Here is a 23,272-nt window from a genome sequence, read left to right on the forward strand (position 1 = left end):
CAAACACGGATGCGACCATCATGATGCTGTAAACAGAACCTGCATTCATCCGAAAAAATGACGTTTTGCCATTAGTGCACCCAGTTTCGTCGTTGAGTACACCATCGCAGGCGCTCCTGTCTGTGGTGCAGCATCAAGGGTAACCGAAGCCATGGACTCCGAGCTGATAGTCCGTGCTGCTGCAAACGTCGTCGAACTGTTCGTGCAGATGGTTGTTGTCTTGCAAACGTCCCCATCTGTTGACTCAGGTATCGAGACGTGGCTGCGCGATCCGTTACAGGCATGCGGATAAGATGCCTGTCATCTCGACTGCTTGTGATACGAGGCCGCTGGGATCCAGCACGACGTTCCGTATTACCCTCTTGAACCGACCGATTCCATATTCTGCTAACAGTCATTGGGTCTCGACCAACGCGAGCAGCAATGTCGCGATACGATAAACCGCAATCGCGATAGGCTGCAATCCGACCTTTATCATAGTCGGAAACGTGATGGTATGCATTTCTCCTCCTTACACGAGGCATCACAACAACGTTTCACCAGGCAACGCCGGTCAACTGCTGTTTGTGTATGAGAAGTCGGTTGGAAAGTTTCCCCATGTCAGCACGTTGTAAGTGTCGCCACCGGCGCCAACCTTGCGTGAATGCTGTGAAAAGCTAATCATTTGCATATCACATCTTCTTCCTGTCGGTTAAATTTCGCGTCCGTAGCACGTCATCTTCGTGGTGTAGCAATTTTAATGGCCAGTAGTGTAATATATTTAAATGTAAAATTTCATTGAAAATACTCGTTTACTGGCTCAGTATTCGTGATATACCAGTCGCCAGTTCCCATAAGAAAGCGCCAGTAAGCTCAGTCCCTACTTATCGCGGCGGCAGCGGAGCGAGAAGGGCGTGCAGGCGTACCTTGAGCGCGTCGTGCAGGTTGGTGAGCGTCTCGTCGGAGGTGCCGACGAGCCCGTGCTGGCCGAGGCCTTCGATGGCCTTGTCGAGCGCGCGGCGGCGCTGCTGCAGCGCCTTGCGCAGCTTGGGCTCGGACAGCACGATGACCTTGAGCAGCTTCTTGCACGAGCAGACCAGCGGCGACGCGGCGCCGGGGCCCGCCGGCTGGTCGCCGTCCGAGAAGACGCGCGCCATCTGCAGGATGACCGCCTCGGGCCGCAGCAGCCGCACGCTGAAGTCCAGCCCGTCCGACAGGAACACCTTCGCGTACAGCGCCTCAAGGATCGACAGGCTGTGCGGCATCGACTCCACGAACAGGTCGATAGGCAACTCCGTCAGGATCACCTGTACACGGAGAGCAGGCGTTCAGCTGTGCTATACGCTGGAAGCGAAGCGGCAATCCTGGCTTCTCCACTATCTGGCTGCATAACCTTAATTTACAGCGAAGTCGCCTCCCAGAGCTAAGTGTGGGTCACTGGCGGCTGATGCCCGGTAGAGTTTCCATTCCAGGCGACATACCCTGACCAGCCCCCACAACAGGTAGATTTAGAGTGGAAGAAGAGTGAGAAGGACAAAATAAGAGGAGACGAGATAGAGAAGGTTAGTGGGTTCAGCGCTACAAAGATTTATGATGCCAGCAGAGAGAACAAGAAAATCAATCGTAAGAAGAAGTAGAAGAAGTTGACCCCATTCCAATACTAGAGCTACAGAAATCCTCAAAAGAAATTAAACACAGAAAAGAAACTGGAATACATAAAATCAACGTAAGGCTATTAAAATACGGAGGTACGATCCTATAAAAGAGGCTGTCAATCATATTCAACCAATGCTGGCAAACAAGTGAAAAATACCTCACTCATCGGAAACAGCAGTGGTACCTATGTTCAAGAAAGAAGGTCTGTTAAGTTTTCTCGACTCAGTATTGGAAATTTCCTTTGACGAAGAACAGACTGGATTTAGAAAAGGAAGCTGAATAATAGTAATTAATTTATTATGTAACAATTAATAGAGAAGAAACGACAACATAGCCTACAACCATGCATAGGATTTATAGATTTCGTTAAAGCATCTGACAATCTGAACAGAAATATAGTAGAAAGCAAACGTGGCGGTTAACTGAGGCCCATCCTGTTCGATCCAAAATTATTGTGCATAATGTGATTTTATATAAAAGTGATATCCTCTAGCCGGCCGGTGTGGCCGTGCGGTTCTAGGCGCTTCAGTCTGGAACCGCGTGACCGCTACGGTCGCAGGTTCGAATCCTGCCTCGGGCATGGATGTGTGTGATGTCATTAGGTTAGTTAGGTTTAAGTAGTTCTAAGTCTAGTTATTTAGGATGTCAGATTGAGCTAGACAGTGATATGTAATGGTCTAGATTAAAATTGATTAGATTTAGAAGTATATATGGTATCATGTATAATGTATTTAAAAATAAGGTCAGACAAGAAACGAAAGTATAATTGTATAAAGCTGTATCTCTTCTAGTATATCTTCGTAGCAGTAATTACAGGGTACCTGAAAAAGAACATTCGATAAAATACAATGCACTCCAATGAAATTTGTAAGAAGAATAAAAGATTGCTCAAGAACAGACCACATAAAAAACGAAACTGTACGAGCAGAACTAAAGTAGAGCCAACTGAAAGCAGAACAACCAAAGTCCGGAAAACCTGGTACGAACGCATACAAACAGTGGACAGTAAACGACTTCCCAAACTAGCCTTAGCTTACGAACCTGCAGAAACAAGAGATGTTGTATTATCTAGGAAAAGATCGACAGACAATTTGTGAAGACGGAACAGCTCATTGCCTAATTCAGGAAGTGTATTTCCATCCTACTGCTCAATTATATATCGCTGTTTCCGCTGTCTGTCCTACACCCTCCGCTCTCCCCTCTCTCCATTTTCATAGAACACTCATTCTCACTACAAAGCTGTAGACTGTTTCGTCTCCTTAATTTGTTTCCATTAACAGGTTGAACTATTGCTTACGGTACCAAAATGCGTAAAGTACGCACTTGTTGTTGGCTCTGAGCACTATGGGACTTAACTGCTGAGGTCATCAGTCCCCTAGAACTTAGAACTACTTAAACCTAACTAACCTAAGGACATCACACACATCTATGCCTGAGGCAGGATTCGAACCTGCAACCGTAGCGGTCGGGCGGCTCCAGACTGTAGCGCCTAGAACCACTCGGCCATTCCGGCCCGCAAATAGCAAAACTCGTTTACTACTTTAAGCGTCTCATTTCCTAATCTAATACCTGCAGTATCACCCGACTTAATTCGACTACATTCCATTATCCTCGGTTTGCTTTTGTTGATGTTCATCTTATATCCTTCTTTCAAGACACTGTCCATTCCATTCAGCTGCTCTTCCAGGTCTTTTGCTGTCTCTGACAGAATTACGATGTCATCGGCAAAACTCATAGTTTTTATTTCTTCCCCATGAATTTTAATTCCTCCTCCGAATTTTTCTTTTGTTTCCTTGCTCAATATACAGATTGAATAACACTGGGGATAGCCTACAACCATGTCTCACTCCCTTCCCAACCACTGCTTCCCTTTCATGCCCCTCGACTCTTATAACTGCCATCTTGTTTCTGTACAGGTTGTAAATAGGGTTTCGCTCCCTGTATTTTACCTCTGCCACCTTCAGAATTTGAAAGAGCGTATTCCAGTCAACATTGTCAAAAGCTTTCTCTAAGTTTACAAATGGTAGAAACGTAGGTTTTTCTTTCCTTAATCTAGCTTCTAAGATAAGTCGTAGGGTCAGTATTGCCTCACGTGTCCCAAAATTTCTACGGAATCCAAACTGATCTTCCCCGAGGTCGGCTTCTACCAGTTTTTCCATTCGTCTGTAAAGAATCCGCGTTAGTATTTTGCAGCCGTGACTTATTAAACTGATAGTTCGTTAATTTTCACATTTGTCAACACCTGTTTTCTTTGGGATTGGAATATTATATTCTTCTTGAAGTCTGAGGGTATTTCGCCGGTATCATACATCTTACTCACCAGATGGTAGAGTTTCGTCAGGACTGGCTCTCCCAATGCCGTCAGTAGTTCTAATGGAATGTTGTCTACTCGCGGGGCCTTGTTTCGACTCAGGTCTTTCAGTGCTCTGTCAAACTCTTCACGCAGTATTATACCTCCCATTTCAACTGCATCTACATCCTCTTCCATTTCCATAATATTGTCCTCAAGTACATCGTCCTTGTATAGACCCTCTATGTACTCCTTCCACCTTTCTGCTTTCCCTTCTTTGCTTAGAACTGGGTTTCCATCTGAGCTTTTGATATTCATACAAATGGTTCTCTTTTCTCTGAAGGTCTCTTTAATTTTCCTGTAGGCAGTATCTATCTTACCCCTAGTGAGATAAGCCTCTACATTTGTCTTCTAGCCATGCCTGCTTAGCCATTTTGCACTTCCTGTCGATCTCATTTTTGAGACGTTTGTATTCATTTTTGCCTGCTTCATTTACTGCATTTTTATATTTTCTCCTTTCATCAATTAAATTCAGTATTTCTTCTGTCACCCAAGGATTTCTACTGGCCCTCGTCTTTTTACCTACTTGATCCTCTGCTGCCTTCACTATTTCATCTCTCAAAGCTACCCATTCTTCTTCTACTGTATTTCTTTCCCCCATTCCTGTCAATCTTTCCCTAGTGCTCTCCCTGAAACACTCTACAACCTCTGGTTTAGTCAGTTTATCCAGGTCCCATGTCCTTAAATTCCCACCTTTTTGCAGTTTCTTCAGTTTTAATCTACAGTTCATGACCTATAGATTGTGGTCAGAGTTCACATCTGCCCCTGGAAATGTCTTACAATTTAAAACCTGGTTTCTAAATCTCTGTCTTACCATTATATAATCTTTCTGAAACCTTCCAGTATCTCCAGACTTCTTCCACGTATACAACCTTCTTTTATGATTCTTGAAACAAGTGTTAGCTATGATTAAGTTGTGCTCTGTGCAAAATTCTACCAGGCGGCTTCCTCTTTCATTTCTTACCCCCATTCCATATTCACCTACTACGTTTTCTTCTCTTCCTTTTCCTACTATCAAATTCCAGTCACCCATGACTATTAAATTTTCGTCTCCCTTCACTGTCTGAATAATTTCTTTTATCTCATCATACATTTCATCAACCTCTTTGTCATCTGCAGAGCTAGTTGGCTTATAAACTTGTACTACTGTGGTAGGCGTGGGCTTCGTGTCTATCTTGGCCACAATAATGCGTTCACTATGCTGTTTGCAGTAGCTTACCCGCACTCCTATTTGTTATTGATTTAACCATACAGTAAAGCTGCATGCCCCCGGGAAAATTACGGCTGTAGTTTCCCCTTGCTTTCAGCCGTTCGAAGTACCAACACAGAAAGGTCGTTTTGGTTAGTGTTGCAAGGCCAGATCAGTCAATCATCCAGACTGTTGCCCCTGCAACTACTGAAAAGGCTGCTGCCCCTCTTCAGCAACCACACGCCTGTCTGGCCTCTCAACAGATTCCCCTCCGTTGTGGTTGCACCTACGGTACAGCTATCTGTTCTGTATCGCTGAGGCACGCAAGCCTCCTCACCAACGGCAAGGTCCATGGTTCATGGAGGGGGTGGGGGGATGGGGGGGGGGGCGGGCGTTAGCACTTACCAACAAAAATAGTACAAATGCGACGAGTTATTCACTCACACAGTACGTTGCGTACCAGCATCTGGAAGAATGTAAAAATAATTCTGAACTGCCACTACCGAGAATAAACTGATTTTACGTAAAGGATAATAACATGACCGTTTCTGCTCCGTTACATCCTAGAATCCCAAATTAATGTGTGTCATTTAAACAGTGTAGTATAGCCAAATGCATGCTATATCATTATAAGTGTATATGCAAATGTGTAAGTTTTTCAACGGTACAGAAGACGAATGTTTTGTGGAGAAATTAACAAAGACGACATGTGTGCTAAGTGTGGTACATTTTTGTCTATGTTTCCCAGGTCGGAACTACTTCCTGTGGTTTTTCACTGGTTAGTGTGGTGTGACTTTCTGATGGAGAATGTGTTTATTTGGTGACTCAGAGAGGTGAGAGAGCCTGCCGTAGTGGCCGAGCGGTTCTAGGCTCTTCAGTCGGAAACCGCGCGGCTGCTGCTGTCGCAGGTTCGAATCCTGCCTCGGGCATGAATGTGTGTGATGTCCTTAGATTAGTTAGGTTTAAGTAGTTCTAAGTCTAGGGGACTGATGTTAAGTTCCATAGTGCTTAGAGCCATTTGAACCATTTGATCTGAGGTGAGAGAGAGAGGACTGTGTGGGGAGCCGCGAGTGTTGACGGTGCTGGTCTTCCACCGGTAGAAATTTGGCCGCAAGCCGAGAACTGGCGCGCTGGTGTGAGGTCGCCCGCTCGCACAGCACCTCTTGTGGGTCTGCCAGCTGAGCAACCTTGAGGTGCTGGAACCTCTGACTCATAGATTACGTTTGCAGAGTGTCGGTATTCATTTCCTGTCAGATACACGGAGTTATTGTTACGGCGTAAAGTGAAGCACCGGAACGCCAGTCCGAAACGAGAGGGCAGAGGGGGCTGTGAAGAAGACGTCAGCCAGTTTACTGCACGCTGACCGACCCCTCTGCTGGACAACGCGACGGCATCGTCCTCTACGCGAAGAGGATATAAGCGCCACGCCGACTGGCCGCGGCCCAGTTCGACCAGTCCTACGAGTTCTGCAGAAGCGTTAAGATCAGCCACCTGGACAGAACCATCCACTGTATTACTTTACTTGTATTGGAATCCTTATACTGAAGGACAATAATTATATTGCATGCAGCCCTTTGCTTGTCATACATCTATGTATTTCTCAAATTTAAGTATTGTCATTGATTCATTTCGTAATAAAACTCTTTAATACGATTTGATTGAATTGTCTAGCGATCCAAAAAGCAGGTTTCCTAGATACCCCATCTCTGAGAACTAGGCAGGATACGACAGTTGTACTATATCCATGGTGTGTATATAACTAGCTATGCCAAGCAGAATTATACAGGGCGGTCAGAAAGACTCTGAAAAGCTTGTAAGGTTGTTGCAGGATAGGATGTGCTGAGAAATAATTGTTAAAAAGAATGCAATAAAAAATGTTCAAATGTGAGTGAATTTCTAAAGGACCAAACTGCTTAGGTCGTCGGTCCCTAGACTTAGACACTACTTAAACTAAATTATGCTAAGAACAACATGCACACCCATGCCCGAGGGAGGACTCGAACCTCCTGCGGGAGAGGCCGCGCAGTCCGTGACATGTTTCAGAAAACATCGTTCTTGTGCAACGCAGCTAGCTCTTTATTCGCACGAAGTAATGGCCGCTATCGACAGGGGATCTCAAGTGGATCTCAAGTTGATTCCGTATTTCTAGATTTCCGGAAAGCTTTTGACACCGTTCCTCACAAGCGACTTCTAATCAAGCCGCGGGCCTATGGAGTATCGTCTCAGTTGTGCGACTGGATTCGTGATTTCCTGTCAGGAAGGTCGCAGTTCGTAGTAATAGACGACAAATCATCTGGGACCTCTGCTGTCCCTGATCTATATAAATGAAATCAAAATGGTTCAAATGGCTCTGAGCACTATGGGACTTAACATCTGAGGTCATCAGTCCCCTAGAACTTAGAACTACTTAAACCTAACTAACCTAAGGACATCACACACATCCATGCCCGAGGCAGGATTCGAACCTGCGACCGTAGCAGTCGCGCGGCTCCGGACTGAGCGCCTAGAACCGCTAGACCACCGCGGCCGGCTATAAATGACCTGGGTGACAATCTGAGCAGTTCTCTCAGGTTGTTCGCAGATGATGCTGTAATTTACCGTCTAGTAAGGTCATCCGAAGACCAGTATCAGTTGCAAAGCGATTTAGAAAAGATTGCTGTATGGTGTGGCAGCTGGCAGTTGACGCTAAATAACGAAAAGTGTGAGGTGATCCACATGAGTTCCAAAAGAAATCCGTTGGGATTCGATTACTCTATAAATAGTACAATTCTCGAAGTTGTCAATTCAATTAAGTACCTGGGTGTTAAAATTACGAACAACTTCAGTTGGAAGGACCACTTAGATAATATTGTGGGGAAGGCGTGTCAAAGGTTGCGTTTCATTGGCAGGACACTTAGAAGATGCAACAAGTCCACTAAAGAGACAGCTTACACTATACTCGTTCGTCCTCTGTTAGAATATTGCTGCGCGGTGTGGGATCCTCACCAGGTGGGATTGACGGAGGACATCGAAAGGGTGCAAGAAAGGGCAGCTCGTTTTATATTATCACGTAATAGGGGAGAGAGTGTGGCAGATATGATACGCGAGTTGGGATGGAAGTCATTAAAGCAAAGACGTTTTTCGGCGCGGCGAGATCTATTTACGAAATTTCAGTCACCAACTTTCTCTTCCGAATGCGAAAATATTTTGTTGAGCCCAACCTACATAGGTAGGGATGATCATCAAAATAAAATAAGAGAAATCAGAGCTCGAACAGAAAGGTTTAGGTGTTCGTTTTTCCCGCGCGCTGTTCGGGAGTGGAATGGTAAAGACATAGTATGATTGTGGTTCGATGAACCCTCTGCCAAGCACTTAAATGTGAATTGCAGAGTAGTCATGTAGATGTAGGTTCCATATTCCTAGATTTCCGAGAACCGTTTGAGACGGTGTCCCACTGCAGGCGGTTAACGGAAGTCCGAGCGCCCCAGCGAAGTGTGGTAGCACCAGTCTCAATCTCTGTGTAGACAAACGATCTGACGGATAGGGTGTCTTTGTTGATGAGGCTGTAATGTACGGCAAAATGCCGTCGTTGAGTTAACTTTAGGAGAGTGCAGAAGCACTTAAAATTTCCACCGGCCGGAGTGGCCGAGAGGCTCTAGGCGCTTCAGCCTGGAACCGCTCGACCGCTACGGTCGTAGTTTCGCATCCTGCCTCGGGCATGGATGTGTGTGTTGTCCTTAGGTTAGTTAGGTTTAAGTAGTTCTAAGTTCTAGGCGACTGATGACCTCAGAAGTTAAGACCCATAGTGCTCAGAGCCATTTGAACCATTTTTTTGAGCTACCGAAAGCACAGCGGATAGCGCGACAGCAGGGACTATCTCGCGTACCCTCCCGCCAGACCCACATTCTCACCTTGTATGTCAACACACTACATTCGTAGTGTCCCACTCCATCACGCTCATTACTCGTGGAAGACATTCTTCCCAAGTCCCGTAAGAGTTCGGGGAATATGTGTGCATCCGCTCAGAAGAAGAAGGTCATGGCCTGTGTTGCCTGAACTATATACTTATATTGATATGGTGTCTGTTCTTTCGGTCTCTGCCTCGTGATGGCTGGGTGTTGTGTGATGTCCTTAGGTTAGTTGGGTTTCAGTAGTTCTAAGTTCTAGGGGACTGATGACCATAGATGTTGGTTTCAGTAGTTCTAAGTTCTAGGGGACTGATGACCATAGATGTTAAGTCCCATAGCGCTCAGAGCCATTTTTGTTCTTTCGGACATATCCGAAAGAACAGTCACGATATCCATGTAAGTATAAACTAACTTACGCTAAGGACGACACACAAACCCATGCCCGAGGGAGGACTCGAGCCTCCGACGGGGGAGCCGCGTGGACAGTGTCAAGACGTCGTAGACCGCGCGGCCCAGACTGTAGCGCCTAGAACCGCTCGGCCACCTCGGCCCGTTCGGTGGCTTAGATGGATAGAGCGTCTGCCATGTAAGCAGGAGATTCAGGGTTCGATTCCCGATCAGGGCACACCTTTTCACCTCTCCTCGTTGAAATATATCAACGCCCGTTAGCAGCTGAAGGTATTAAAATAATTCTAATTAAGTTAAAGTTAAATTAAATAGTGTGTAAGCCTTGGGACCGCTGACCTCAGCAGTTTGGTCACATAAGACGTTACCACAAATTTCCAAATTTTCCATAAACGGAATGCTTCCAAAATAAAATATTAACAACAGCAACAAATTGTTAATAAAAGATTCAGATTATACTCCATTTAAATGAATTTACGTCATAACTAAAACAACAAGAGTATAAGAAAGCGTGTCAGCGAAAAGCAACTTAAGAAATATCTTGAGTCCATAGGATCAAATGTTTACCATAAATGCTATAACATTTAAGAACATTGGCTTCCGTTTTGATGGACCATTGCGGTTTGCCGTTTGAAAACTGCCATAAACATGCATCTTGCTACACGAACCTCATTCCGAATTCGCACGTATCCAAGGCACAAGAAAGTACCGCAGAAACTAACTTCAAGCAGTTCAGTACTATAAACAGAAAACAACCATATGTTATTTTAACTTTAATATAAGCTACTAATTGTGCACACAGTCAGTACCACAGCGTCTTTAATCATAACATACAAAAACATCTAGCAAAATGACGGCCCAACCAATAACATACAATCAGTACAAAATCTGTAACCTATGCAGCAAACATAAAACACTGTGTGCATCCATTCGCATAATCAGTTCCTAATATAGTTTAGGGATGCACTGTCTGTGAGTAATTATCAGATTATGCTGGTGTTAGCAAACATCAGATTACAGTACCTCTTAAGTACATAGGTTGGTCAGAAACAGTCTGAAAAGCTTGTAAGAATGTTGCAGAGTAGGTTGTCCTGAGAAATAACTGTTAAGAAAAAATTCGATACCTTGCGCTGTTTCCGAGTTAATTAGCACTGTAGTTAGCCTATCAGGCCGTTGCGCAAACAAGTTCAGAGACGATGTCAGCAAACGTGCTCTTCGTTTGGTTTTCTAAAATCGAACAAGAGAGCGATACAAAAATTGGACGTGGGACGGTAATAAGGATCGAACCCGAATCAAAGGCTGAGCAATATCGTGCGCTATCAATGACGCTAATTGTATCTGGTGGGCCACTTGATTTTGAGTAAGCAACGGCTTAATTGGCTATTTTCACTTCCAATTTACTCGGCAAGGGCGCAACGTATTGCATTCTCAGGCGCGCGGTGTGGCCGCGCGGTTTGAGGCGTCATCTACATCTACATCTACATGACTACTCTGCAATTCACATTTAAGTGCTTGGCAGAGGGTTTGTCGAACCACAATCATACTATCTCTCTACCATTCCCCAGGACGCTTCCCTGGGGAACACCTTATATCACTTCAGTTTTACTCGATGATTTGCCGTCTATTACTACGAACTGCGACAGGAAATCACGAATCCAGTAGCACAACTGAGACGATACCCCATAGGCTCGCAGCTTGATTAGAAGTCGCTTGTGAGGAACGGTGTCAGAAGCTTTCCGGAAATCCAGAAATACGGAATCAACCTGAGATCCCCTGTCGATAGCGGCCATTACTTCGTGCGAATAAAGAGCTAGCTGCGTTGCACAAGAACGATGTTTTCTGAAACCATGCTGATTACGTATCAATAGATCGTTCCCTTCGAGGTGATTCACAATGTTTGAATACAGTATATGCTCCAAAACCCTACTGCACACCGACGACAATGATATAGGTCTGTAGTTCGATGGATTACTCCTACTACCCTTCTTAAACACTGGTGCGACCTGCGCAACTTTCCAATCTGTAGGTACAGATCTATCGGTGAGCGAGCGGTTGTATATGATTACTAAGTAGAGAGGTATTGTATCAGCGTAATCTGAAAGGGACCTAATCGGTATACAATCTGGACCTGAAGACTTGCCCGTATCAAGCGATTTGAGTTGCTTCGCAACCCCTAAGGCATCTACTTCTAAGAAACTCATGCTAGCAGCTGTTCGTGTTTCAAATTCTGGAATATTCCATTCGTCTTCCCTGGTGAAGGAATTTCGGAAAACTGCGTTCAATAACTCCGCTTTAGCGGCACAGTCATCGGTAACAGTACCATCGGCACTGCGCAGCGAAGGTATTGACTGCGTCTTGCCGCTTGTGTACTTTACATACGACCAGAATTTCTTCAGATTTTCTACCAAATTTCGAGACAATGTTTCGTTGTGGAACCTATTAAAGGCATCTCGCATTGAAGTCCGTGCCAAATTTCGCGCGTCTGTAAATTTTAGCCAATCTTCGGGATTTCGCGTTCTTCTGAACTTCGCATGCTTTTTCCGTTGCCTCTGCAACAGCGTTCGGACCTGTTTTGTGTACCATGGGGGATCAGTTCCATCTCTTACCAATTTGTGAGGTATGAATCTCTCAATTGCTGTTGCTACTATATCTTTGAATTTGAGCCACATCTCATCTACATTTGCATAGTCAGTTCGGAAGGAATGGAGATTGTCTCTTAGGAAGGCTTCTAGTGACAGTTTATCCTCTTTTCTAAATAAAATTATTTTGCGTTTGTTTCTGGTCGATTTGGAAGAAACGGTATTGAGCCTAGCTATAACGACCTTGTGATCACTAATCCCTGTATCAGTAATGATGCTCTCTATTAGCTCTGGATTGTTTGTGGCTAAGAGGTCAAGTATGTTTTTGCAACCATTTACAATTCGCGTGGGTTCGTGGACTAACTGCTCGAAATAATTTTCGGAGAAAGCGTTCAGGACAATCTCGGAAGATGTTTTCTGCCTAACACCGGTTTTGAACAAGTATTTTTGCCAACATATCGAGGGAAGGTTGAAGTTCCCACCAACCAAAACCTACCTGTTGCCCTTCACCCACGGTTCGTCAAGCGTTATAGGTAAACTGAGTTTCGTACGATCTGTCCTTTCTAAAACAGTGCTGATTTGTGGACAGAAGGAAATTTATTATATTCGAACTTAGAATATGCTCTTCAACAAACCGATATTAAGGCTACTGGTCTGTGATTTTGCGGGTTCTTTCTTTTACTATTCTTATACCTACGAGTCACCCGTTCTTTTTTGCAATCGCGTGGTGCTCTCACGAAAAGACTGCAAAAAAGAACAAGTTAAGCAAGGTGCTAATGCCAAAGAGTACTCTTGACAAAATGGAACTGGGATTCCATCCAGATCTGGTGACTGGTTTTCAACTCCTTCAGACGCCTCTCTATGCCAGGGATGCCTGTTACTATGTCTTCCATACGAGAGTCTGTGCAGTGGTCAAATAACAGTACATTTGTACGATTCTTCAGAGTGAAAGCCGGCGACTGTGGCCGAGCGGTTCTAGGCGCTTCAGTCAGGAACCGCGCGACTGCTACGGTCACAGGTTCGAATCCTGCCTCGGGCATGGATGTGTGTGATGTCCTTAGGTTAGTTAGGTTTAAGTAGTTCTAAGTTCTAGTGGACTGATGATCGTCTGGAGCCGAGCGACCGCTACGGTCGAAGGTTCGAATCCTGCCTCGGGCATGGATGTGTGTGATGTCCTTAGGTTAGTTAGGTTTAAGTAGTTCTAAGTTCTAGGGGACTGATGACCTCAGAAGTTAAGTCGCATAGTGCTCAGAGCCATTTGAACCATTTGACTGATGACCTCAGATGTTAAGTCCCATTGTGCTCAGAGTGAAAGATACCTTAAATGCGATATTTGAAACTTGAGCTTCACATTTGCTTTCATTGCCGCACCAGACTGGTCGACGAGTGACTGGATGGAAGTCTGCTACTCGCTTAGTGATTGTACGTGGACCAGAACTGTCTAATGTTCTCGGCAAGATCTTTCACTAAGGCATTACAGTGAAAATGGTTGAATGATTCGCGCATCGATGTTTTTATAGAAACACGAATTTGTGCTAACTTTTCCCTGTCAACATTTCCGACATCTTTTTTAAACCCAGACTGCAACAATCACTGTTTCCTCAGCATTTTCGGAATTCCGTTATTAAACCACGGTGGGTCTTTTTGGTCCTTCTCCAGAAAAAGATTTAATCATTTTAAATTTGCCAATAATGTCTCTTCGTCCGTCATATAGAAATTAAATGCTGTCCACTCATAGCTAATTGAAATTCTGACAACTGCTTAACTCTTCTTTCCCGCATAAAAACTCTTCTAATCTTCTTTGTTGGTTTGTTAACTGTAGTAAACATCGTCGATATGGTGATAAATGACGATCACTAACCCCTGTTTCTTTTCTGAAACTGTCGCTAACATCAAGTGTGTATGGAGATGATAATGATACAGGTAAAATGAGAAAATGCTCCTTATTCAGGCTGCAAGTAGATAAGGAAAGTCGCGAATGTCGAAGCCCAGAAACAAGGGGAGAGTGGATGGCCGTGTCTGACGCCGGCGGCTGTGAAAGCAGGCGCTTCACACAACAGGGGGTCAGCTGCAGAAGCAGCAGCAGCAGCAGCGCTGAGGCCGGGGACCGCGTGCGAGCACGGCGCGCCACTTAACGCCGGGGGCCGGGGGAAAGTCCGGCAGACACACGCGGGAAGCTGCTGCCGAGGTGACACCTGCCAGCTCTCTAGTTTCCCTGCAGGCAGACGCTGCCCTTCACCACAGCTGCTGCATCTCACACGCGCAAGTAGCTCGGATCACACCAACTCCGCAACTTTTACCCGCTCGACACCTGAACTCCCCAACTTGCCTTTAACAGCACTTTCCACAAATAGGCAAACTCGTCTACTAGAAGCAGACAGGTTTATTTAAAATTGGAGTAGAATTATTAATTATGCTTTATCATACAGGTAAAAAATTACGTGATTTCCAACTGAATTAATTGCGTGAACCAGTCACGTGTCGCTTTTTCATTCTACGCATCTTCAGAATATAGAACACATATTTAGTAAAAACAAATAAATTCAGTTGCAAAACACGATTGTTTTATTGTTTACGTGACAAAGTATAACTGAAGTACTAACTGAGGAGAGACAGCTGAAAATATCAACAACATTGAATTACTAGCCTCTTCACCACAACTTCACTCATATGTGCATTCGACACATAAACTGAACACACATCCTCCTACCCTTTCCCATGCCCACCTCTTCCTCCCTTTGTCTGTCCACCGAATCTTCCTTCCCAACTCTATCTGTCTGTCTCCTCCTCTCCACTCTCTCTGTCTCTTCATCTACCCTCCTCCCCCCCTCTCTCTATCTCTGTCCATTTCCTCCTGTCCTTCACTCTGTCCATACTCTTCAACCCATCTCAGCCTCTCCCCTCCCATACTCATCGGCATGTGCAGCCCCTACAGTATGATTCAAAAATGGTTCAAATGGCTCTGAACACTATGGGACTTAACATCTGAGGTCATCAGTCCCATAGAACTTAGAACTACTGAAACCTAACTAACCTATGAACATCACACTCATCCATGCCCGAGGCAGGATTCGAAACTGCGACCGTAGCAGTCGCGCGGTTCCAGACTGAAGCACCTAGAACCGCTCGGCCACAGCGGCTGGTGCAATAGGATTCAATAAAGCAGGCCAATACTACTTCCACAACATGCCTGTCGTGCAGGACAGGCTACATGTTAAGGCCCGCAAAACCATTTCTTGCCTCTGACATATAGGCTACCCTGCAAAACAGATTGATTTGGTGGGTTGATACAGTTCCCACACAACGTGTCTGTCATGCAGGGCAGCCTATACACCACAGGGTGGAAAAAAACGTTTTGCCTGTATTTCGGCATATGTTGGCGCTGTGAGGTTATAATCCCCACAGTGCTGATACTTGTGAGGCCTGCAGTTTCTGTGCGAAATTTGACAGAAGTAGGTTGAGGGGTTTGAGAGGCGATGCCAGACATGTACACATACTTTCTGCTTTATATATGTGGAAGATTAACTTAATATCCTGCCAGAGGAAAGGCTAAAACATGTAAACGATCTTCAATTGCAAGTACTTTTATCGGAAGATATCCTCATGAGCGAAATCATAATAACTAATGGGAGACTGATTGTCTAATATACACTAACTGGACAATAAAATGAATAAAAACAACGTATACAACTTTCTAAGACAAGGATTGAGTTAATTTTGTGTCACCAACTTCGAAAATCCTGCACTGTTCACTGCTTTTGGATTTTCGATGTATGTAACACAAAACTAACTCTTTCCTTATCTTAGAAAGTTGTATATATTGCTTTAATTTATTCTTATACCGGGACAGAGTGGAAAAGCACTTCTGCAACTGAGATCGCTAAAGCACGCTGTGCGGTGGCGCCCATCTTGGAGGTAAGCCGGTTCGGATCCTGATGGTAGATGAAATTTTCGGTGCCAGTAAGTGCATGTCAAGGGGAGGGGAGGTGGTGGCATAAAGTTCCTGATCACCAGACTTTACGCTACTACCCTGGGTTAAATTCCAGGTCCCTTTTCAGTCACTCGTGTGACGTTGTCGATGGTGATCCGTCCTTTGCATGGCGACGTTCATCTCAGCGGCACAAGGTTTCCCCATTTACCTTCTCACAACACACACATAACGCTGTTCTGTACACGCGTCCATTTCACTCACCTACTCCACAAGTACATGTACGACACACTTCTCACACATTCACAAGAAAAGGGGCCAATGTGCGCGAAGGAAAATACCCTTTACGACGAGCGCCTGAACCATCCCGTGCGATATCTCAGCCGAAAGTATCATACGACATTCAGATTTTTTCCAGTAAATAGGCTCCTTTCGTTATATCGTTGTAGGGCACCACATTGTAAATCAACCAACTTCACATGTAGAGCATGTATAATTTTAAACGTGAACATCCATCTAACGATGAATCTGTCTGTTCAAAACCGCTAACGGTGCTACTTGGTTTTAATAAACATTAGTACTAATGGTGACTGGCTGCTATTTCTAGTTTATTGTTGGAATTAATCTGTCTATTCTGCGTGTATCATCACATTTATCTCTATTTGGCTGCGACCAGCGATGACAGTGGTCTGTCTGATGAGAGGAATGATGGTTGAAAATTGGCCTGCGAGCGCCAAACTTGTGGCAAAGAACGAAAGGTAAATAAATAAAATAAAAACGATAAATGTCGAATAATTTATGAGGTAAGGGCCCGCTAGTAATATTCTCCTTAAAAGGGATGGCGAACATAATGAGAAAACGTTTATATTTCGTGGCACTACTAGACCATATCTGCACATCGTGTTTGCGTACATCTTGCTGTAGTAGCGACACAGAGTAGCGCAGGAAACCTGCGACCATTATGTAAACTCTGAGCACGTCTTGTACGACTGCTTGATTATGTCGCTAAAATCAACAGACCTTTTGGTGTTAAAAATTAAATTTCCTGGCGTGTTTAGGGTGCAGCATATCAGCAGAACTTCTTAATGTCTAATTCCACTGGAAACCGTGTGCAGCACGACCATGTTATTGTCAATATGTTTTTTGGATAAATGACAGCATCCGCCGCAAACACTGAAATTCTTTATTTTACAGATCGATTTCGGTCACTGTGTGACCATCTTCAGTGCAAATTGTTCGAACCTCGTAGGCCCATATCATAATGGCAAAACATTTTCTATGAAGTGTAACATATAGCGCAATGATTACTTCCAAAAGATATCTTCACTTTTACTGCACACAATAATTTTTAAATTTACAGAAGAACCTATCTTTTAAACTTAGCAGTTGGCGGTACAACGTACTTTAAGGTCGACTGCTAAGGTTACAAAATAGCCTCCTCTGTAAATTCAAAAATTATTTTATGAAGTAATAGTAAGATAACTGTTAGAAGTAATCATCACACTACATGTTACACCTCATAGAAAATGTTGTGCTATTGTGATATCGGCCTACCAGGTTCGAATAATTTGCACTGAATATGGTCACACAGTAAGCGAAATCGATCTGTAAAATAAAGGATTTCGATGTTTACGACCGACGCTGGATTTATCCAATAAAATATCAGCAGAACATCCTATAAAACGCGTTAGCAAATATAATTTTTACAAGAAGTGATCTGTTGATTTTAGTGACCTAATCAAGCAGTAACGTAAGATGTGCTCAGTGTTTACATCTCTGCTTTATTGTATAGTCGACTGAAAGCAGTACATTTGTTTGGTTACTGTAAAATTCTTGTGACACTGAGATGGATCAGGTTAAAAGAAATTTTTCTTATAGCTAACTAAGCCTGTTTCTGCTTTGGCTTCCGTGTCAGCTTACTACCTAAACGGCGTACTACTTCAAATACGACTGTAAATATGTGCTCATCAGTTTGTTATATCTCTGTAATAATTAATTGCGGGTCAGCGACTCTGTTCGAGTCAGATTTTTCTCTACGAAATTTTTATGTACTAAAAACTCTCTAATGCTTCTTAGGGATCTCATCCTGTTCCGATGTCTGCAGCTGACTAGACATTAGCAAAGGAAGCGGGTACTCATGCCATTGCGATAAGTTAATGTTTTAAGTAATAAATAAGCTGCCAAAATAGCAGAAAGAGTACAATATTATGGTATTTTTTGTTTAAAAAATCAACATTGTCAGCATCCTAAGAAATAATTTTTTTTTGTCGAGCGGCCGTTATGAAATTTCCTCTGAATTGTTTTATGCTGTCTCTGATGATCGAACGATCTAGCATCTTGCCACTCTGTTGTTAATTATCTTATTGTTTAAGTGAAGCTGCTTCTTTTTGTGACGTTGTCTTTGAGTTTAATTGTGATTTGACTTATTTCTTAACTATTTTTCTTTTGTCACCCACGTCATCGTATATTTTACGTATGTAAGAATTGTACGGGAACTCTGAAATGTTCCATATATACTGGAGGGTTGTAAGTAAAGGCGTTAACAATTTCTGGAACATTTCGATATTTTGGTAAGAAAATAAAGCTAGTCTTTTTCGGGAAGAGATTTCTGTAAATGGCTATCTGCCATAACATATCTTGCTATTTAATTTAATCAGACAAATTACGAAACTATCCTAACTACATCAGTTTCGGTAAATTACAGTTTTAGCGAGATAGTTCAAAAGGAAAGTCTTTTTACTTCGTCCGTTCTTGCCTCTTCCCCAGTTTTTAAGAGCGAGTCGATGTTCTATTTTGTGGTATCTGCATTATGTTTGTGTTACCTCTCCTTATCCTTATTCGATATAATTTACGAACTATGGAGTCATTCCATTGAGTAGAAGCTCTAGTTCTTCCTTCCTGTCATCCAGAATGAGTGTATGTTCTCCAGGCGTTATCGATGGTATCAATGGCATTTGTACTTTTAACACCCATCTAAAATTTCATTTCACTTTCGCCAGTTCTACTTCGACATTAAAGTTAAAGAACAATGGCAATAGCTTGCAATCCTTCCTTATAACCACATTTACACAAACTCGCTTTCTTGGTCTTTCAGTTTCAGTGCAGTCGCTAGGTTTTTCTAGATGTTCTAGTTTAATAATTTTACTCTGTGGTTCATTATTTCAAACACTGTATGCCACGTTACTTTGTCAAAAGCGATAAAACTACCCAAAGTTTTCATTAATGCCCTATCTGTTGCTAGGAGAAATGTACGAATTGTTCAAGGGTACTTTTAAGTTTTCTGACACGAAATTACACTGTTTGCTTTTCTGTGTACCTATTACTCTAGCCATCACTTAAAAATATTAGATTTCGGACTGATTGTGAGTTTTTCGTATGTATCCACATTTGGCTTGGAAATTTGTGCTAAAGTCTTATGGGACCAAACTGCTGAGGTCATGGGGCCCTAAGCTTACACTTATGCTAAGGACAACACACACACCACTGCCCGTGGAAGGACTCGAACTCCCGACGAGGGGAGCCGCGCGGACCGTGACAAGGCGCCTTAGATGGTTCAAATGGCTCTGAGCACTTTGGGACTTAACTGCTGTGGTCATCAGTCCCCCAGAACTTAGAACTACTTAAACCTAACTAACCTATGGACATCACACACATCCATGCTCGAGGCAGGATTCAAACCTGCGACCGTAGAGGTCACGCGGTTCCAGACTGTAGCTCTTAGAACGGCTCGGTCACTCCGGCCGGCGGCGCCTTAGATCGCGCGGCTACCCCGCGCGGCACACTTGTCTTCTTCGATACTGTGATGATATCATTATTCTGCAAACACGACGAAAAGTTTAATAGTTATCGAAATCATGTTAAATACTACCACTAGTTCCGACTGACTTTGGTTGCAGTTATATCGTCGATAAATAATGAGATGTATGATCACAGCCTTTTCGATGTTCTGTTAAACTCCAAATATAATGCAGTATCTGTTGTTTCTCCCTCATCGGCCATCTCCACCTCTTCTACCACACTCTATTGCAGCTCTACTCCGTCTTACACTTTAGATATCCTCCTGCTACATCTCTGTTCTTTCTTACTTTTTTGAAGTCCCCTCGCAATACTAAAACCTTGGAATCTCCCACACGTCTGCCTGACGGCAGTTTATGTTCAGGGGAGAGGGAAATGCAGAGAGAAAGAAACTATGATCCTCTTCAGAACGAGACTGTGGATCCATTCCTGTCAGAATCGCTACGTCCAATCTTAAATACACTAAACAATCAAAAGTATCATCACACTCCTATGTAATGCGCAACTGACCACTATACGTCACGACAGGCGAAACCACCCTCATAAAAGGAAGCGGAGAGTGTTGTGCTGTCACTAGAGAAGGAGTAACATCAGAATGGATCGGTGAGCAGAGCTCAGTGACTTCGAGCATGGACAAGTCATTAGTTGTCACCTGAGTAACAAATACATTAGGGACAACTGAACCCTTTCAGAACTGCGCAAGTCGACTGTTGGTGATGTGTGATTCTTCAATTTCTCCAGCCGTATTTTATGACGAAATAAATCTCGGGTGAACAGCCTAGTATGAGTGTGCATAGGACACTGTTTGTGATGTGATTGTGAACTGGAAAGGAGAAGGAACAACAACAGCTAAATCGTGACCAGGTAGACCTCACGAACTGAAGAGCGTCGAGCATTGAGGAGGCTGATTGTAAAAAAAAAAAAAAAAAAAAAAAAAAAAAAAAATCATATGAAAACAGCGCAAGGAAGTGTTAGTAACAGTCCAGCTAGGACAATGACTGAACGTAGGGAGTTAAAATGGATGGGGTGTGATGGACAAGCAGATTCTCTTAAGCCACAAATTGCCACTGACCATACTAAGCAATGCCTGAAATGGTCTGAAGAGCGACGTCACTGGGCAGTAGAAGACCGGACACAACTGATTTGGAGTGATGAATCATGCTGTACCCTGTGGTAGTCTGCAGGAAAGGCTTGGGTTTGGTTTTTGCCTGGAGAACGTTATCTGCCACTCAAATAAATAGCATCTGTGGCGATTGGGAGGCTTATACCGAATAAATTAATAATAGTGTGTTCTGAATCCCTATGTTACACAAAACAGGCGAGTATGCTACTGCAGTGCGGCGATAAAAGCGTGTCAAATTTAAAAGAACACAAAATCTCCAAGATTGGATATGTTTTACTGTACCTCTAAACTTAGCATGGAGGTCAATGAGAGATGGTTTCAATAGCTTCCGCAACGAATGCTTTTAATAAACTCTGTCTCCATATCTGACACACAATCTATAGAGATTATAGTCGAATGTAAAGTACACCAACGGCAAGACACGATCGATACGTTCACTGCGCAATACCAATGGTAATATTACTGATGACAGCACCACTAAAGCGGAGTTACTGAATACGGTTTTCCGAAATTCGTTCGCCAAAGAGGTCAAGTATGTGTATTCCGGAATTCGAATCAGGAGCGATGCTAACACGAGTGACTTAGACGTAGATATCCGTGGTGTAGCGAAGCAGCTTAAATCACCTCCGGTCTAGATAGTATACCGATTAGGTTTCTTTCAAAGAATTCTGACACAATGGTCCTTCACTTAGCAATCACAAACAACCATCCTCTCGGCGAAAGATCCGTATCAAAAGACTGGAAAATTGCACAGTTAACACCAATACTGCCCCTATCGGAGGTTCGAGTCCTCCATCGTACATGAGTGTGTGTGTCGTCCTTAACGTAAGTTAGTTTAAGTTAGATTAAGTACTGTGTAAGCTTAGGGACCGATGACCTCAGTAGTTTGGTCCCATAAGAACTTACCACAAATTAAAAAAAAAAAAAATACTGGAGAAAGGAGATAGAAGTTATCCAATGAATTATAGACCCACATCACCGGCGTCGATTTGTAGTAGGATTTTGGGACATATAATTTGTTCAAACATTACAAATTACCTCGAAGGTAACGATCTATTGACATATAATCAGCACGGATTCAGAAAATATCGTTGTTGTGAAATGCAACTAGCTCTTTATGCGCACGAAGTAATGAATGCTATCGTCAGAGGATTTCACATCGATTCCTTATTACTAGATTTCCCGAAAGTTTTTGACACTGTTCCTCACAAGAGACTACTAATCAGATTACATTCCTGTGGACTATCACTTCAGTTGTGCGACTGGTTTCGTGATTTGCTGTCAGAAATGTTACAGTGCGTAGTAACCGACCCAAAATCACCGAGTAAAACAGAAGAGGTATCTGGCGTCCCTAGGTAAATGTTATAGCCTCTCTGCTATTACTAATCTATATAAAAGATTTAGGAGACAAACTGCGCAACCCTCTTAGATTGCTTGCAGGTGATGCTGTCTTCTGCAGTGTAGTAAACTAGTCAGGTGCAGCTTGGGAGGATCATGCTATCAAAACTGATGACACAGACAGGGAATCGTGAGACATTTTTTTGAATGCCTTGTCCGAAAATTACTTTGAGCAGATAGAGAGCCAATTTGTGAAGGTAACGTCTTAGATCTCCAAACAACCAACAGCCTTGAGCTTGAAGGAAGGAAGGAAGACTGGATTTAATGTCCCGTCAACATCGAGGTCATTAGAGACGTAGCACAAGCTCGAATTGCGCAAAGCTGGGAAAGGAAATCGGCGGTGCCATTTCAAAGGAAATATCCCAGCATTAGCTCAGAACTTATCGAATCAGTTAACACAGAGGAAAATATCAGTGATCATAAGGCTGTGATAGCAACTATGTTTACTGGTTTTACCAGAATGTTGAGAAACGTAGTAGTATGAAAATATTTTTGCTTAGCAACAGTGACAGGATACCAGATGCGGAGTATCTGAATACTAAGTTCTGATGACGTAGGTGTAGTGCACAAATGGAAAAAATTCAAAAGCATCGTTCAGTATGACTTAGACAAGTACGTTCCAAGGAAGGTCTTAAGGATTGAGAAAGACCCACCGTGATTTAATAGCAGTGCTAGAAAACTGCTGCGTAAACAAAGAGAAGTCAAAACCAAGCAGACGAACAATAGCTGTACGGAGCGAAAATTAGAGTAATGAGAGTATAAGAGTGGCATTCAGTGACTTTGGAAACAATATTTTAGCAACCAATCTGAGTATGAACTCCAAGAGGTTTTGGTCTTTTGTAAAATCAGTAAGCGGTTCGTAATGCTGTATTCATTTACTGGGTGACCATACTGGCACCGAAACAGAAGATAACAGAGAGAAGGCCGAAATACTTAATTCGGTCTTCCGAATCACCTCGGAAGATCGTAACACAGTCCCTACT

The 23,272-nt window shown here is 43.4% G+C and overlaps 1 protein-coding gene across 1 annotated transcript in view; it reads right to left on the bottom strand.

Moving 5' to 3' along the window:
* Window positions 1–23,272, bottom strand: part of LOC126473766 (uncharacterized) — a 397,370-nt gene that overhangs the window by 302,846 nt on the left and 71,252 nt on the right. The window contains exon 3 of the mRNA XM_050101025.1: window positions 906–1,286. Within this exon, the coding sequence (XP_049956982.1) occupies window positions 906–1,286 (381 nt within the window). The remainder of the gene's footprint in view (window positions 1–905; window positions 1,287–23,272) is intronic.

Source organism: Schistocerca serialis, chromosome 4 (assembly GCF_023864345.2).
Source record: "Schistocerca serialis cubense isolate TAMUIC-IGC-003099 chromosome 4, iqSchSeri2.2, whole genome shotgun sequence".
NCBI classification, from domain to species: domain Eukaryota; kingdom Metazoa; phylum Arthropoda; class Insecta; order Orthoptera; family Acrididae; genus Schistocerca; species Schistocerca serialis.